The 17,605-nt window shown below is 52.4% G+C and overlaps 5 protein-coding genes across 5 annotated transcripts; 1 reads left to right on the top strand and 4 right to left on the bottom strand.

Moving 5' to 3' along the window:
• Window positions 1–726: 726 nt before the first annotated feature.
• AA0111_g10489 (hypothetical protein) lies at window positions 727–2,931 on the bottom strand (the record flags this gene model as incomplete). Its single annotated transcript, XM_028644243.1, has 2 exons — window positions 727–2,136; window positions 2,188–2,931. 2 exons carry the CDS (start codon window positions 2,929–2,931, stop codon window positions 727–729), a joined length of 2,154 nt encoding a protein of 717 aa, XP_028501899.1.
• Window positions 2,932–4,888: 1,957 nt separating this feature from the next.
• Window positions 4,889–6,196, bottom strand: AA0111_g10488 (Mitochondrial distribution and morphology protein 12; the record flags this gene model as incomplete). Its single annotated transcript, XM_028644242.1, has 1 exon — window positions 4,889–6,196. One exon carries the CDS (start codon window positions 6,194–6,196, stop codon window positions 4,889–4,891), a length of 1,308 nt encoding a protein of 435 aa, XP_028501898.1.
• A 1,246-nt stretch (window positions 6,197–7,442) lies between these two features.
• AA0111_g10487 (hypothetical protein) lies at window positions 7,443–9,018 on the bottom strand (the record flags this gene model as incomplete). Its single annotated transcript, XM_028644241.1, has 2 exons — window positions 7,443–7,554; window positions 8,972–9,018. The coding sequence occupies 2 exons, from the start codon at window positions 9,016–9,018 to the stop codon at window positions 7,443–7,445; spliced, it is 159 nt and encodes a 52-aa protein (XP_028501886.1).
• Window positions 9,019–13,190: 4,172 nt separating this feature from the next.
• On the top strand, window positions 13,191–15,519 carry AA0111_g10486 (Catalase-1; the record flags this gene model as incomplete). Its single annotated transcript, XM_028644240.1, has 3 exons — window positions 13,191–13,421; window positions 13,471–13,773; window positions 13,831–15,519. 3 exons carry the CDS (start codon window positions 13,191–13,193, stop codon window positions 15,517–15,519), a joined length of 2,223 nt encoding a protein of 740 aa, XP_028501884.1.
• A 239-nt stretch (window positions 15,520–15,758) lies between these two features.
• On the bottom strand, window positions 15,759–16,502 carry AA0111_g10485 (hypothetical protein; the record flags this gene model as incomplete). The annotated part of the gene is made up of 1 exon (XM_028644239.1): window positions 15,759–16,502. The coding sequence occupies one exon, from the start codon at window positions 16,500–16,502 to the stop codon at window positions 15,759–15,761; it is 744 nt and encodes a 247-aa protein (XP_028501889.1).
• Between the last annotated feature and the right edge of the window lie 1,103 nt (window positions 16,503–17,605).

Here is a 17,605-nt window from a genome sequence, read left to right as displayed (position 1 = left end):
CCCTTTTTCTTTTATCTCTTTTTGAATCACAAAACATTTGGGTGCGCGTTTTGGCGTCTTCTTCCTCTCGATCTTGAATCTAGGAGGCTTCGGTATCTGGGTCATCTTGGGGGGGGAATGTTTTCTTGGTGTTGATGTTAGAGAAGATGGGATGTCTTCGGGGAATTTTCATCACTAAGCAACAAAATATCTAGGAAGGAACTGGGATGAATCAACTGATCTTGCAGTGCTGTCTTGGCTGCTGCGTACCAAACAAGTTGTGTCTTTCTTCGTCTCCCTGCTGTGATCTACCCAACCCTGCCTTCCCTTCCCTCCCAAGGTTTCTCTACCTCCATCAACCTAAAATAATTAAAAAAAAAAACAAAAGAAAAAAAGTCGAGCAAAAGTTTAAAAACATACAACAGCGGGGATTCGCTAGTGGTCACCCACCTAACTACTAATCCGCCGGTACACTGCTTGTATATGGCTGAGCGGACGGGAAGCCTAATTCTCAGTGTCCTATGGTCGTATGTGAAAAAATGCAGAGCTTTGTCCAATATATTTTCGGGGTAAACGGATCGATGGAGACGAACGGAATCTTTGGGACAGATCTTGCTTGTATCATGTGTAGGGTATCATTTTTGGGACAGTGAGTGACAGGTTGACGGTCTGGAGTACTGCACAAACCGAGCAACAGCCCAACTGCCCTCTTCGACGGGCTGACCAGTCGATAATCATCCAAGTTTCCTACTCGAGGACAATATCCTCACGCAAAAGACCCATCTTCAGCGCCTCACCATGCATGACCCCATACACAAACGACTCTCCTACAAGACGATAATGACCATTGGGCAAAGGCCGCAACACAAAAGGAAGACCACCACGGTACAACACCCAGACCTCATCACCTACACGCAACGATCTCGCTCCAGTGCCCATGAAGCCTCGGCGTGTCTTGAAGAGTCTCCGCTGCCGCCCTCCACTCTGATCAAGCTCGTGTTGCAGCTGTGCGAGCCCGATTGGCGAGTACGTGCCATTGAACATACTCTCCACGACTGTAGTCAAGCGCTTAGTATACGAGCTCAGTTTGTATTGTGAGTCTGGAGGTTCAAGCTCGAAGAGCTTGCGCCAATTAGGATATATGAAATCTGATAGTGGAGAATGATGGGGTTGGAATTCATCAGCGCTGGACCATGGTGTCAAGCGATGTCTGATTTGGAGGTTGAGAATGTAGTCGATGAACAGCAAGCCCGTTTCCGGTGGAGATGGGTATGTGTGGTTGTAGATGTCGGTAGTCAGTGTCCGCCATAGTACCTCGACACGCGATGGTGTCTTGCCAGTTGCACCGGGGTCTGGATAAGGAGAGTCGAGAGAAAGAGCTAGATTCACGATGCTTGCCCATCCTGCAGAAGGGTCTTCTGATTCGTCGATAAGTAGTGAAGTCTGATCAATATGGTCTAGTTGTATCCCTTGGACCCAAAGTAATCCCTTCCTCATGTTTGTTACAGCTGGACGCCAATGGCGGCTACCAGCAGCTGCCCAGTGTGCGGGACCACGGTAGCGGAGCGGATATGGTTGGAGCGATACACTAAGGTCAGGCACCCAGGACGGTAGATTGGATATCTGTCTTTGTGAAGCGTCTTCCACGTGCGATAGCCAGGAAAGATTCTTATAGGAAGACATAAGAACGGTTGCGGTTTCGGTGTAGACTTCTTGCACACTGAGATTATAGTCTGGGATAAGCGCATTTGGCTGCGTACGGAAGGGTGATAGGCTCTTATTGGCAAGGCCGAGGAAAGCATAGACCTTGTCCCTTGGGTCTGAGGATTCGGCAAAGCGATGCTTGTCTAGGAGGTTTCGAAGAGATGAGTGGCTGACCACTTGGCCGTTCGTCTCGGCCAACAACGATGCAGTCAGTCGAGTGGAGTTAAGATTCAGAGGGCTGATTCCGACTTCAAGTTTCGACTTGAGGACTTGCCTATAGATACCGGGCTGTTTCCGCAACTCTTTCACGTGCCTCAGCTTCTCTGAACGCAGATGATGATACCATCGCGTAATCTTGACAAAAGATAGTGTTTTGGCTAGAAGTTCCCAGGGAAATACCTTGCTACCACAAACCACCAGGGCTGTCTTGCCAAGCGCGATTTCTTGAATGACCTGGAGGAGTCAGCTATACGTCGTACAGGTATACGCTTGTTGCGGGCTTACCCAAGCCCTCTTGAACCATGGGCGATTAATTAGGACTATGAAACCTAGCCAGTTATAGAAGGTGAGTCTAGTAGCAACGACCAACGGACTCTCTTCTGGATTATAAAATGAGGTGTATGGCACTAGCGGCCATTTTCCCTCAGGAGTCGCCGATATCCTCTGCATCGTGGTAAGAGCGTCCTGTGTGTATTGGTCCTCTTTGCCTAACCAGACTACAACACCATCTGCTTTTTTGAAGACGTCGGCCATGCTGGCAACTTGCGCATTTCTTTCTTCAATGTTTGTCTGGTTCACACACAAAAAGTCTATCCAGTAGTAGGTGGGTGTTTTCGGCATGTGCGGCATGTTGACTGCATTGCTGAGCATGAGGAGTGCATCCCGAAGATTGCTATTGACCTTGATAAGGCGATCATCGCAGATGATGGTGTGTTGACGGGCCGAGTTCACTCTTGTAGTCAACAGAGACTTTGGACCCGTCCCTCCATGTGTTGATGTTGGTGGAATAGAGGTACGCGAACTTCCCCATGTGTAAGACAGGGCTTTAAAGAAAGGTGCGTCTTCCAGCTCAGTCGTCTTCAGGGAACAACGTATGACGCCATTGCTTGCAGTTGGTAAGAGCTCCAACAGACGTATGCAAGTGGGCGAAGGTAGACTTTGATATTGGTAGCGTTTGAGGTTGTAGGCTATAGGCAGCTTCGCAGTCTGAGTAACGCGAGCATAGCGTACGAGTCTGCGCAGCCTCATGAGTGGATCGAGTAGCTTCAGAGTGCATTGCGCATTGGTGCGTCACTAGAGGTCAGTGCGGGTGGGGTTGCAAGGTGGGGAGCGACGAACGTCATTCGCCAGTTTGCGTCCATGATCACTCAGCTTCAACCAGCAGGCACCATGATGCATGTGATTTCATGATTCGCTACTGACTGCAGAGGTCGTCAGAAGTTGCTACATGGTAGATAAGAGGTCTTGCAACACGTCGAGGCTGCTGCGAATTCGGTGAGAAGAACCCACGCGGATGACGCGAATTCATTCCATGTCTGCTTCAGTTTCAAAGCTAGGGGCATCTTCTTGCTTCGAGTTTATTTTGTGAAGCTTGAGTTGCGGCTTCATCGCAGCTTCCTGTGTTGACGGAGCTGGCTTGTTCTAGTGGCATTCACATGCCAGGTCAACAGAATATACACCTTTGCAGACAGCCAATCATACAAAAATGCTCAAGACTCAGCATCAGCGACACACAATAGCAAATCCAGGCATCATGGCGGCATCTTGGAAACTCGAAGTCGAGATCAATTACATGCTTTCTGCACGTGCTTTCCGCATTCAACGTTCTCGTACCTCCTCCGTAGTCTTGACGTTTCAGGTCAACCAGGGTAGAGGAGCCACCGTCAGAACATCGGCATCATCTTTGCAGGCGAACGATGCCGGCACCAGACCTGCCAAAAGCAGTCGTCGGAAGTCCGCGGTCCTAACCATGCAAGACACAAAACAGCCTTACGATCCCTACCAGGCCGGAGCTGGTACTATAAATCTAACAAGCTATATGTGATAATAACCGTAGAGGACACGGCAATATTGCGCAGACAACGGAGCATGGTTACTCTCCGTGTCCCAAGGATTATATAAACTTTGTCTTGTGACGATCCAAGAATAGACCGCATGTGTTGGGATTGTGACGCTCAAGGATATCGACATGCTGCTCGTTTTTGGTGCTGATGAAAGGTATCAACTTCATCTGGGCATACGTAGTGGTATTGCGCAAGTATGTCTCAATTGCTGGCATACTTCGATTGGCTGCAGTGGTGTTCTAGTATCAATGCGTTGCGTTGCGGTGACCGTTCAAGGAGAGCTTGAAATCTTGTATGGAACCTGTTGGGCCTGCCCCGTCATGGTCCGACATCACTGGTCAATTGCTGGTGGGGACGTTTCAGCGACCGGTGAAGTCAAATGCGCAGCACCATATATTGGTAATGTTGCTCGGAATGTATTGCTGTATGCTGGCAATGCGCGACCAGCCAGCGCAATCACGACGGAAACGGGAATCGCGGGGAGAGACGGGCAGGATGCGACATCGATGACCAACACACATGATAGCAAGTTTGATCGTATGTGCACTAGTGGACGGGACACAACCGCGGCGCGAGACTCGCCTGAATGGGCCCGATGCCGATGCCAGCGGGTGCTTGATTTTGACAGGCCGGTAACACTCGCACTGACGACTCAAAAGAGCATCGAACCCGTCATGTTTTCCTGGTTGGGCGCTACCAACGTGGTCTGATTCCGCCACTCCCGCTGTCAGTAACGTAGCTGTCAAAATGCCGTCCTTCATCGCTTCTGCTGGCACCCGCATGTAATACAACGGCAGCCCACGTTCCTGGACCGTCTGCTGTATGACTCTTGCATCGACTAGGGCGGAAAAGCTTGCTATAAGGGTAGGTTGCTGCTGTGAGACTCCAGCCCTGTCACTCAAGTGGGAATAAACGCGTTCGTATGACCCCAAAAGCGGATATGTGCATGCTGTCTAATAGACTCAACAGTGTATAGGTCATGTATGTCGTGCTCAAATGAATTCCATCCTTTGTCCGCGGTGAAGAATGCCGATGCGCAATGTCACATTGTGGTTTCGTTATTGAGCCTCTTGGCCGCTCGTGCATATAGCACATGTGATTACACATCCACTCACTTCTTGCAGGATGCTGCCTTCGCAGCTCTAGACCAGGAATGTCCAGAAGCTTGGGTAGACAAACTCATCTTCAAAGATGCGCCTGACTTGCTCCAGTACGAATGACTCTACCTTCCCAACGTTCTTGAGGACCTGTTTACCACTGCCTTGCCCTCCTATTTCGCTTTCGACTTTGATGTGCTCCAACAGCCCTCCGATCTTAGGTCGTTGCACAGGACGTGGGTTTTGACCTTGTGCGTCTGTCTGAAGACCGTTGAAACCATTCTCTCCGCCGACCAGAGCATCTGCGTCTTCCGGTGACAGGAAGCAAAAGTGTGCTCTCTTCTTGATATATGCCAAGATCGCAACACCATCGAAGGTGAGTCCGGTGATGTTCAACTTGAGAGGAATGCCGACAAAGCTTGGCATGGGGTAGTCCAAAAGGATCTCTGCAGTCAAAGACATTTTGATGTCGCCAGAGTACTGCACATGGGTCACAACCTGTATATCATCAGGGCTCTTCTCACGCATGCGGTGAGGAGATGCGGATGGTGTCCGCCCGAAGCTGTGCTGAGAGTGACTGTCATCTGATCCGGCAAAGGACTGTTTCTTCCCATCGTCCTGTTGGTGCCTGGAAGAGGGTCTTGAGCTGGGATCTGGATGGGATTGTGGCGTGAGGGTTAGCGAGTTCATGGACGCGGCGTTCCGCAGACGCATATTTGTTGGCGTACTCGGCCGGCCGTGACGGTCGTCGAGCCAATTATGCAACTGGGCGCCAGCTACAGCGGCCAGAGGCGTCGTAGCACCAGAGAGGCCTGCACTTAGAGGCAGATGGAAGTAGTTCATGTTGGAGGTGCCACCAGGTATGCCTGGAGTGAGAGCTCCATGAAAGAATGGGCTGCCTAGCTCGTGGGGAGCCAATGATGAGCGCTTGGTGGATGGTCTAGCAAGAGGTTGAAAGGGGCGTAATCTATTCTGATTGGGAGTGTTTTCCTCCAAGTCTGCTTCTCGGCCTCGTTCCCTGGAATGACTATTCCTTGGTGAATGACTAGGTGGGTTGCTAGAATCGCGTGACTTGGCGTCATGCTCGGTGTCGTCTTCCCCCAGGTCGTCCCCTTGTTCGTCTGGATAGTCCTCATCATCTTCGTAAAAATCCGGCAGTGGGTCGCATATGTCTTTAATCTCAATCTCCGGGGGTACGCTGCCGAAGTCGAAGGAATGCACGTGAACTGAGCGAATGAATCGTGGCAGCGTCACCTGCTGGAACCGGTCGTGGATGAAGGCGCGTATCTTCTCTGCACGCGCGGAGCCTTCTGCACCGCCCGTGATGGTGTCCCAGTTGATGTCAATCGACATGGCTGGAGATTGATGGTTGGGGCTGACGAAAGAAAGTCGCGGCTACCAACACCGAATGAGGAAGCGACCACCGCGGGCCGAGCGCACAAACGATGACGCCGAGCCGCGAACCACTTATCATCCTGACCACGAAGTCATCGCTTGCGCACCTCATTTCTTCACGAAACGACCAAATGTGATGAGCTATTCACGTCTGCATTAGAACCCTGCCTTCCGTGTAGCCCCGTGCCGACTAGACTCAACGATGGGTAGTGAGACCCGCTCGCGGTGGTGTACCAAGTTAGTACAGGTATGACTTAACTCGAAAGCAGGTCGTCTAATTGATGACCCGAAAGGAGCCGCTCTGCGTTTCTGCACGTGCTATTACAAGCGTCTCTGTGCCGCAGATCGCCCATGTGATGTTTCGAGGAAACAAGAGCAAGGGATGGTGCGGTAGTTGCAGGGGTCCGCACCGGTAGGCGTCTTGCCTCTGCCTGGGGTAACAAATGAGCATGAAGATATCAACTACAGCACACCATGTTTTCAAAGACTGCCATCTAAGCTCGGTCGCACTAGCTCTTAACAGTGTGACAAGGAAACTTGAAAGAGCCAGGGAGGGTCGATGCACAATCACACGCATGACCGAGGGCGCTGGCACTACTACCGCGTCTATGTGGCTCAGTTTTCAGTTGAACCGTCAAGGCAGTCAGGCTGAATGCCTTCTAGAAGACGCGTTACCCGGTTGGCTGCAGATGATCAGTGCGGAGCTTGACGCATATCAGGTGCCCATTTATAACAGTCTCGGTTATTTGGCGATCGGGGTACATATTGGCGCAGGCCGCGGCTTTGCTGTTGGCTACATGAAAGCGCTGCATGCACTCGGTATTAGTGTATGAAAGAGATTTGGTTATTGCGATGGTGGCTGAGTTGGGCGTGGTTAGACGAACGCATCTAAGCTGACGAGGCGTTGAACATGCCACGGCCCGTCCCTCAGCATGATCGGAGGTGTAGTAAGACGGCCATATCTCCTCGAGCGTTATACGACAACGCCCCTGTTCCCAGGTTGAGTATTAGGCCCGGTGCACATGCTAGCATGTACTGCATGACAAGACTGGAGCTTGACTGATGGCGTCCTATCATGAGGCGTGAACGGACGGTGCCTTGACCATGTACTCTCGTTTACCTGGTTGTTAGTGCGAGGCTGATATACAAGGGAGTCAGGCCCCAATATACATGGCGGATTGGCGGCTCGCTTGATTGGCCTGACTCACAGAGGTGGTTCGAGAGCTACGTGAACTGTGATTGATGGCATCGCGGAGGCCGTAAGCCCAGGGCGATTGGCGAAAAACGGCATTGCATATGGGTCCTCATGCGTGATACTGTACCGCAGATCAGCGCAGATTGATTGGCCATGGGAATGGTCTTGTTCGGCGCGGAGGTCGCGCAATACAACAATGAGCTCAACGGATGAATTATGGTGATCCGAGAGGGGACGACATGTCCGTCTCGGGTGCGTAGAGATTGATTGACTCGCTCGTATACTGGACATTGTCCCTCATGCCAACGTTGCGAAGCGCTAGAGACGGCAGACAGAAATATAGTGATAGCAATGACAAGATAAGAAGAGAGAAGGCATGTGGTTCGCCGTCGGCGCATTGCGCGACATGATTATGAGAACGTGGTATCCATGTAGTAAGTAAGAAAATGTCTCGCAACGCGGGCCTGTATCCAAAACGCCGGACGTGCAGTGCCCAAGGTCCAATTAAGACGCAATGCCTAAGAAGGCCAATACTTTTTGAAATCCGTGACGCCATGAAATGCAGGCTTGGGGCCAGAGGCTCAATGGGGAGCTGGTGGTGTATCAGGGTATGGCAGAAGTCGCGCAATGGGGAGCTGCGAGGAAGGAGCGGCTCAGTGCGGCGGACTGGCCATGATGATGGGGTATCGTGCGAAGAAGTTCACGGTGGTACACTGCAGAGGCGGGGTGTTAGACACGTGTGACGCGTAGGGTTTGGGGAGTGTCGGGCGCACCTGTCTCAATGGTCGCATCTATCACACTTCTCGTCGTGCTTGACGGTCTTGGTGTTGCAGACGCCGCAGGGAGCTGTTCTCGACGTCGCGCATGGGGCCTTCTCGGCGATTTCGTGGCCGCAGCCATATTTGTGTACGACCTTGGTGCACATGTTTGGCGGGGGTGGGCGAACGGGCAGCGGGCAACACGCGGTTTAGGGTCGTACGGCGGGGGTATCGCCTTCTGCAACGGCGTGGGAGACGAGGAAGGCGGGGTGGCAGCTGTGCCGCGCTGATTGGCTGCTGGACGGGGAGCTCTTTCTTCTTGCAGGTGAGGGCGAGACTGCCGTGCGGAGCGCAGCTCAACGTGCTCGCGGGGAAGGAGGAGCAAGAGGGTGTGGTGGACGAGCACGAGCAAAAACAAGTCAAGTCAGGAATAAACAATGACGGTGAGAAGATAGAGATGGGCGGCCGGCGGCGGGAGCAAAGCTTCTTTCTTGTTGGCGGTGGGAGGGTGCCGGACTGATGGTCGACGAGGAGACGGCAAGGGCAGCAGCAGCAAGTGCGAGCTTGTACTTGGTGGAGAGGTGGAGTGTGAGGAATTGGTCGGAGCGTCCAAAAGGGATGCAGCGGGCAGCGTGGAGAGTTTTATAACTTCGACATTGCAGCGAGCCAGCCTGACGGTACGCTCCAAAGCTGTTAGATTACCTTCGCTCCCGTTTGCAACAGGACGCGACAGTCTTGTACAGCCGTTGGCTCCGTGCGGAAAGGCAAGCACATACATACGCGGACTTACTAGCCTCGACGCCTAGCTGCAGCCAGCAAGCCAGCATCGCATCAGCCAGGGTGATCCCGCCTCCTGGCCAGCGCCAGTGCTGTGACCAACACGCCGTGAATGGCCCAATCGCCGTGCCTGGACACCCGACGACCGTTTCTCTCCTCCTTCACCTGCCCAGGGTCTGCCCACTGCGGAGGCTGCCCGGCACTTTGCGAGGCCCAGGAAACACCCGCTGCGCCAGCTCCAGCTCTTGCCCATTTCATTTCAAATCAACTGCACAAACAAAATAGATCTACCCGAGGGGCGCCGGAAGAGCGCCCAACGCATCAGACCACAGGGCTGATTACACCGTCTGTGTCTGCGTCTTACTCGTACCGTACCACACCTGCTGTTGATAGACGTTGACCTCCACTACTGCAACCCTCCGTCCGTTACATGGCGAGATGCAACATCATGCCAGACGGCTAACGGCATCTTCCAACTCATCCTTTGTCGGCGACCAGAGTTGCGACTCTGTTTGCACTTCCTGCCTGACTCAAGCCTCGACTCAAGCATTGTGGTCAATAATCACCACGCGTACCCTGTCCGGACGACCGACGAGATGATCACACCCTTGTTCCTATCGCGACCGCACACCATTGGCACATGGCACCCTTGTGAATTCAATTGACAGACATAATAACACCAATGCCCCTACTTGTCATGCGCTGTCGATTCCAGTGCGGTGGACAGCACGGGTGGAACATTGGAAGCAACAATAAGGGCCGTACTTGCATAACGTCAACGCAACTCAATGACAGCTACCTCGGGGCGAGGTCAAGTGAAGCGTCGACGCAAAGCCGACTAATGTAGCTATCGAGTCTGGTAGCCCTGTGGGCCAAATTTGGACGCAAGCTTTAGCGTTGTAATTGCGACCTCCGCCCATGATTCGAGACAGGCTGGAAACTTCCTCCCTCCAGTCGTCAACCCAATTTCAAACCCTGGAACCAAACAAACTGCGGATTGCAAACACCCAACCGACTCGGAGCCCACCAAATGAGCTACCACGTCAGCGTCGGTTCAGAAGGTTGAGAGTCGAGCCGGGTTGCCGATATGTGATTACCGACAGTCTCCACACTCCGAGGACAGTACAAAAAGTCACCTGGAGCGCAGAAGCATCATACACGACTGAACACGTCCTTTTACGGTCCGCGATCGAGATACAAGCGCTACTCGACGCATGCTGTGTAGCCTGTCAGACTGTGTTCCACAACCAGTCTTCAACGGCGGCAGGGGTAATTTTGTCCGCCTTTCCCGACTCGCTCTAGCGTCACGGCCCGCTCTTACCTGATCGACTTGTGCGACCTGGAGCTCCACAGTGCAGATGCGCCGTCGGTGATCAAAAAGCAACGCGGACTGTTTCGTTTTGCGAGACGCAGGAATCAAGTCCGCGCGCCTGCAGTGTTGGCGCGCAGAAGCAACATGTGTCTTATACCTGCAACAGCCCTCCAAAGTCTGTTGCTCTCTACTACGAGCTATCGCCCGCTTGAGCAGGGCTGTGTTTCGGCACATTGATCCACGTTTGAGGCGCGGGGGTTCGCGGCTGTAAGATTAAGATGTGACTCGTCTTCCCTTTTGCGTGAGGCTTGTCCCCCATTTCCACGCGCATCACAGTAGCCTCATGTGACTGATTCGGCTATTGCTCGGCAGTGGACAACGCAATGCTGCTGATCAATGATCAACATGGTCGTCAGATCTGTACAGCACTGTGCTGCACAATATGGTGTACTGATCAAGAACCACTGCAACATCGATTTGCGTGCCCACTGATTTACGCAAGACTCTGGCAGCATCACTTGCGGCTCGGATACTGTCAAGGTCAGCCTGGCGGTAATCTCCAGGATGCGAATCTCGGTTGCGCTTACCACACGCGAAGGCACTAAGTCAGGCCGCGCTATACCACAGTGCGCTTGTGACAGCGGCCCTATCCTTATATCCTTCCGATGACCACCAAAAAACCGTTGGCTGCTGGTCTCGCTAGCATTCCTTTGAGGTTGTCAGTTGCTAAGAGGCACAGCATGCCCCACTACGCTTGAAGGAGAGCAGTCATTATGACTAGTACCAGCGACTATGCGTCAACCTCGGTGTACGCCTGATCAACAGCTACAATTAGAACCGGGGCTGCCCCGCCTCTCGACGGACACGGTGTCTCGTCTACATTCCGCACCTTCGCGGCTACTTGTTCCTTGTCAATGGACATTTGTATTTATCTTGCATGTTGTTGAGGCTATTCCTTGTCGACTTTTCTACAAGGAGATCTGCGTCCGAGACATGGAACCAGCTGGGCCAGGCGCGTCTACACAGTGCGCTTGCATCGCGACATGGCGTGAGAACAATACAGTTGCAGATGCGGCTAGCCTGCTGCTCCGCAAGAGGCGTATCAACGGATAGCGGTATTTACCGGAAACCAAGCACGAAAGCTCATTGCAGCCTTGCAGGGCCGTACGGATGCCGCACAAATGCTGCGCATTCGCATCCGCACTTTGAAAGGTTTGTACAAGCAAAACCAATAAAGTTAAAGCTTCAGGGGCTGGCAGTGGATGATCGATGCCCTGAACGGCGCCCAACGGAGGTTGTGCATATATGCTCGCGCAACGACGATGCCAACAGCACCAGACTTGCATCGAAAATCTTCGCGTCTTCAGCTAGCGCATTGATGCCATGATAAATGATTTGACTGTTCAGAGTTATGAGTGCGATGATCAAGCTAAAGCTACTAGTGCACACAACGTTCAGTGCCAAAACGCCCTCAAAACACTTTTTCCGCCGTTTGACAATCTCGACCTTTGCGGAAGCCACGGACTGCGGAGAGTTTAGATATAGCTGCAAGGTACAGATGACAAGCGCAACGCCTGTCGATCATCAGCCAAGGCATTACGGTCAAGGTGAAGGAGCAGGCAATGCCAACCAGATGCAATATGTACAGACGATCCATTGGCAGAAGGATGATCCGGACCGCCACGGCACTTGACGGATACTAGCTACGCCGAAACTATCTTCTACAAATCCGCGAAACACCATCAGCAGATATTTCAGATCAGCGTGAACTCGTCGTCACTCTCAAATAAGCCAATCGCGTCCACACTATACTGACGTTGGCTAGCTGGCTGTATTGCGAAGCACGCTATCGACGCTTCGCAAACCGCTGGTCTGTTGTGCGAAAAAGTAACCCCGACATTAGCGTAGAGCGGCTTACCTCAATTGCATGAAACGATGAAACTGTCATGTGAAATTTGGTTCAGGAAAAGTTCCGGAGGTTGTGGGTGGCGTACTATTAAAGTAGACGCGATGTAGTTCGGCGTTTGCGGCCATGTAGGGGAAAGGTGTGTGACGGTTGGCGTCTGGGTCTCGTGCTTGAGGAAACGGTTATCGTGGCGTTTCAGCATCAATGGGAGTAGATAGCGAGGTCCAGTAGAGTTCATCGGAACACATGCGATAGGGCTTGGGCTCAAAGAGCGAGAGCGAAAACGCACGCTAAAATTCACGCGGTTGGTTAGCTCAACGAAGCCTGAAAAGCAGCCCCCTTCGCCCTGGATATCTTGTGCAATCCTCTCACATATGACTGCCTTCGCCTCCGGAGATGTCGTCTTTGCCCTGGACATGCTGGTAATCACTTCTGGTGGGGACAGTGCGGGGCGTCCACACGTGGACTTTGCAACGGTCTTCTTCTCTGACGTCACAGCATGATATTCCCGAGCAGCGGCACTTGAGCATTTGCTTACGACCTGTTCTCGACTCGCCGGGAACGGGTCTAGCAGCGACGTTTTGAGACAAGGTTCAAGGAGAGGCTATCCATTTCTCAGCATGGCATTCTCGAATTGCTCGGGCCAGCTGCCGGGTACATGGCAAAGTTGAGTCTCGCGTGGCATATCGGCGGGGCTCGGCAGTCGATGCAGACGTACAAATCACGATGATCGAACATCATCTGCTTTGCCATTGGCTGTCTTGCACGAACTCCACTTCCAAGCGCGTCGCAAACACGCAGCCAGAGTCCTGATGGAGCTGTGTGGTAGAGGCATTAGGCAACTCAAAGCCGAACTGCAGCGAGCACACGTCGTTATGACGTCGAAAAGTAAACAGATTCTCGCCCGCGGTTACGATACAAAGACGAGCGCGCCGCGCACAGCGAATGCCCTCCACATCGATTGACATCGCCAATCGTCTCAATCTTTACACATAATCGACAACATGGCGTCCGAAATGCTAGGCAACGCTGCGGAAAAGGCAAAGGGCCTTGTCGGTGAAAAGACCGGCAAGATGGCTCAGCTTGCAGCTGTTACCAAAGACGTTCACGACGACAAGTGGCGCATCACCACCGATGCTGGTGTTAAGCAGAGCAACACTGATGACTGGCTGTCGGTGGCGACAGACAACCAGCAAGGTCCCTCGCTGCTGGAGGATCACGCCGCTCGTGAGAAGGTAAGCACGCTATTCTTCGCAACGCAACACCATGGCCTGACAATCTCAGATCCACCGCTTCGACCACGAGCGCATTCCCGAGCGTGTTGTCCACGCCCGTGGCTCCGGTGCTTTTGGAAAGTTTAAACTCTTCGAGTCCGCTGAAGACGTCACATCGGCTGGCATTCTTACCGACACATCGCGCGAGACCCCCGTCTTCCTACGATTCTCAACTGTACTGGGTAGCCGTGGATCGGCAGACACTGTCCGTGATGTTCGCGGTTTCGCCGTCAAGTTCTACACAGAAGAGGGTAACTGGGACATTGTTGGAAACAACATTCCCGTCTTCTTCATCCAGGACTCTATGAAATTCGTAAGCAATGACCCTGTGCGAACCTCATTCCCCTATGTGAGATACTGACTTATTCAGCCCGACGCTATTCACGCCGGAAAGCCGGAGCCTGACTGTGAGGTCCCGCAAGCACAGTCCGCTCACAACAACTTCTGGGACTTCCAGTATATGCACCCAGAGGCTACGCACATGTTCATGTGGGCCATGTCCGACCGCACCATTCCCCGCTCATACCGTATGATGCAAGGTTTCGGTGTCAACACCTACACACTAATCAACGCCAAGGGCGAGAGGAGCTTTGTCAAGTTCCACTTCACCCCCCAACTCGGTGTCCACAGCTTCGTCTGGGACGAGGCTCTCAAGATTGCTGGCCAAGATCCCGACTTCCATCGCAAGGACTTGTGGATGGCTATCGACAGTGGCGCATACCCCAAGTGGAACTTCGGTATTCAAGTCCTCCCAGAGTCAAAGGAGCACGACTTCGATTTCGACATCTTGGATGCCACCAAGGTCTGGCCTGAGGAGCTTGTTCCCATCCGGTACATTGGTGAGCTCGAGCTGAACCAGAACCCCGACGAGTTCTTCACCCAAACAGAGCAAGTCGCCTTCTGCACAAGCCACATCGTCCCTGGTATCGGCTTCAGCAACGACCCTCTTCTGCAAGGTCGCAACTTCTCTTACCAGGACACCCAACTCTCACGTCTGGGTATCAACTGGGAAGAGCTGCCAATCAACAAGCCTGTCTGCCCCGTCATGAACTTCAACCGTGATGGTGCCATGCGCCATACTATCACCAAGGGCAAGGTCAACTACTGGCCTAACCGTTTCCAGACTGTTCCTCCTGCTACAGAAAAGGAGGGCGCCTACATCGATTACCCTGAGAAGACTGCCGGAATCAAGGCCCGCATGAAGACCAGCAAGTTCAGGGAGCACAAGAACCAGGCTGAGCTTTTCTACAATTCCATGTCAGAGAACGAGAAGATGCACATGAAGGACGCTTTCGCCTTCGAGCTTGACCACTGTGACGATCCCGTCGTCTACAAGCGTCTCTGTGAGCGTCTCTGTGAGATCGATCTTGAGCTCGCTCAGAGTGTTGCGGAGATGGTTGGCAGCGATGTGCCAACTGAGCAGACTCGCCCCAAGCACAACAAGAAGGCCAAGGGTCTCTCCCAGATGGACTTCATGCCCGAGAAGCCTACCATTGCCACCCGCATGGTTGCTATCCTTATCGCCGATGGTTACGACAAGGTCGCTTACAACGGCATCAAGGCTGCGCTCACTGCTGCCGGCGCCCTTCCCTTCACCATTTCACCCAGGAGAAACAAGATCTACGCCGATGGTGAGGACAAGAGTGGCTCCGGTGTCTTAGCAGACCACCACCTTGAGGGCCAACGCTCCACCATGTACGACAGTGTTTTCGTTCCTGGTGGTGCCAAGTCAGTCGAGACCCTCCGCAAGAACGGTCGCGCCGTTCACTGGATCCGCGAGGCTTTCGGTCATTTGAAGGCTATTGGCGGCACCGGCGAGGCCGTCTCCTTCATCAAGCAGGCCGTCGAACTCCCCGGTATGGAGTTCTCGGCCGCCGCTGATGTTGTCAACAGCTACGGTGTTGTCACTGCTGGTCAGGTTCACGCCGATAGCTTCAAGGAGGCTGTCAACATGGCCAAGGAGGCTAAGGACTTCACTAGCGCGTACTTGTACAGCATCTCACAGCACAAGAACTTTGAGCGTGAGAGCGCTGGGCTTAGCCAGATGGTTGCTTTCTAAGCGCGCGGGTTTGACGAAGAACGGTAATGATGAGATACCTTTTTACTTTCCGAGAACGTAGATAGATACGAAATGATACCACATGAATAGCTTTTACTCATATATTCTCGATTCAACTTTTCCACTCAGCCCCGAGTATTGATGATGGTGGTGCGAAGATAAGAGCTCGTTCAGGAAATATGTCGCCCCCCTCACCACTGTCGTTTGGCAGTTTTCTTTTCCATTTGTTTGTCTTTGTGCTACTCAGTACGCCAAACATACCGCTGATTCTCCGATCTCTTTTGTGCGACAGCAAAATATGCAGTTACCAGCTGTCCACCCATGACCTTCTGCCCATGTCTTATACAAACCCTGTATCCCTTGTAGTTTTGACCATCACGATACTTATCAATACAAGTCCTACAGGCATACTCTGTACCATCAGCATTATGCGTGGCTTGACCGTCATAGCGCTGGTTTATGCAGACGACGGTATTGCTGGCTAGTCGACCACGGGTGATGTACATTTCAATCAGTTTTTGAACGGCAGCTTGAATTTCTGTGTTGATCAACATGAGAGGAATGTTGATGTTTCCGTGGAAGAAGTAGATGGGTGCTCTGGAAGGGGCGATGAGGGTTTGGCTTGTGCTGGTGGTTGCTGTGGGCACTTTGGGGATCACTGGAGCTGCGGTGGTGTCTGGTGCGGGATCATTCGTGCCTTCGTCTTCTTCTTCACCTTCATCTTCATCTTCGTTCTCCGTTTGTCTGTCTTCTGTGTTCATACAGATTGGTAGTGGGACAGCATTTTCTTTGGCCCCGTCAGAATCTTCGTCCTCGGCATCACCATCGTCAGCAACCGCTCGATCTGCTCGTTCTTGTCTCTCGCGGTCTGCTTTTTCATCTATAAGCGCGAGGCATATTTTCCAGTCCTCATCATCTTGATGATCAAGGGGACGTGGGTTTTGCCTGTAATTTGCCAGTAGCTCTTCTCGTTTTTGGTACATGGAAGGCTAGTTAGAGACTGGCTGGATTGTCCAGATGTCGACGTAGCAGAGGGCGAAAGAAACATCTGTCTTTACTACAAGTATTATATATGTCTAGAAATAGGTGATTGCTTCATCACACAAATATATCGTGTCTTGTGGGTTCGTCCATATTGTTTGCTTCGAGTGGATGTTCGATCTAGTTAAACATGTTATTCTGCCAAACCTCTTGTGTGTTCCCGACAGCCATGCCGATGTTGTTCCCACCTACTACATGAGTCTAATTACTATTGGCGGTCCATATGATGTAGACAATGACGTAATTGTCCGTGTGAGACTGGTCTACGCAAAATGTAAGTTGGCTACTTTACTGATCACTTCATCGCTCTTTCCAAGGTTTGATACAGAGGTCCGCATCAAGCAGACTCATCCGTGGTATTCTCGCTAGAGCAGATATCTGCCTAGGTATGCGACACAAACAAAGTCTTCAAGGTGCTAATGAGTAGCCTGTCGTTAATATATAAGCTAAGACTGACTCAGCCATGGGAGATATGGGGATGGAGGTGGAGTTCGCGTTCTCCGTAACTTGCTTGCTGCAGCTCAGCCACACGCCCCACTTCGCACTGCCGACGCTAGCCTGTTTCGTACGGCTGCGCCCTTCTGAGAGGAAAGGGCGATACAGGAAATTAGCGCTTACGAACATCCGAAAGACGTTTCTTTTCACCCACATTGGAAGAAACCTACGCAACGACAGCGAACGTCGCGAAAGTAGAGTACCTCCTTCCAAGGCCAGATAGCTCATCCGGCAAGGTGAAGCGACAGGGCCAACTCGATATTCTGGCAAGCAGCGTAGGTTTCTCCACAGTCGCATCACGAACGACCGGCTTGGCGAAGTCGTAAAGTTACCGCAATTCCCCACTATTCGTCTCACCGGTTGCCTAAACCTTGGATCTCCATCGCCCTTCCCTGAAGCTGAAGGGCTGCATGAATGACTCCGAACTCCATCGCGAAACTCGTGGGCGCAGCGCCCTTTGATCTAAAATACCGAGCAACAGGCCTCAGGCTCCTAGACACTCATTCTCCATCATACTCGCTCATTTCTTGGAGCTTGTGATTGCTAACCG

Source organism: Alternaria arborescens, assembly GCF_004154835.1.
Source record: "Alternaria arborescens strain FERA 675 chromosome Unknown contig_36, whole genome shotgun sequence".
In the NCBI taxonomy this organism is placed as follows: Eukaryota; Fungi; Ascomycota; class Dothideomycetes; order Pleosporales; family Pleosporaceae; genus Alternaria; species Alternaria arborescens.
The sequence above is the reverse complement of the archived record's forward strand: the minus strand, read 5'-3'. Positions and strand labels throughout refer to the sequence as shown.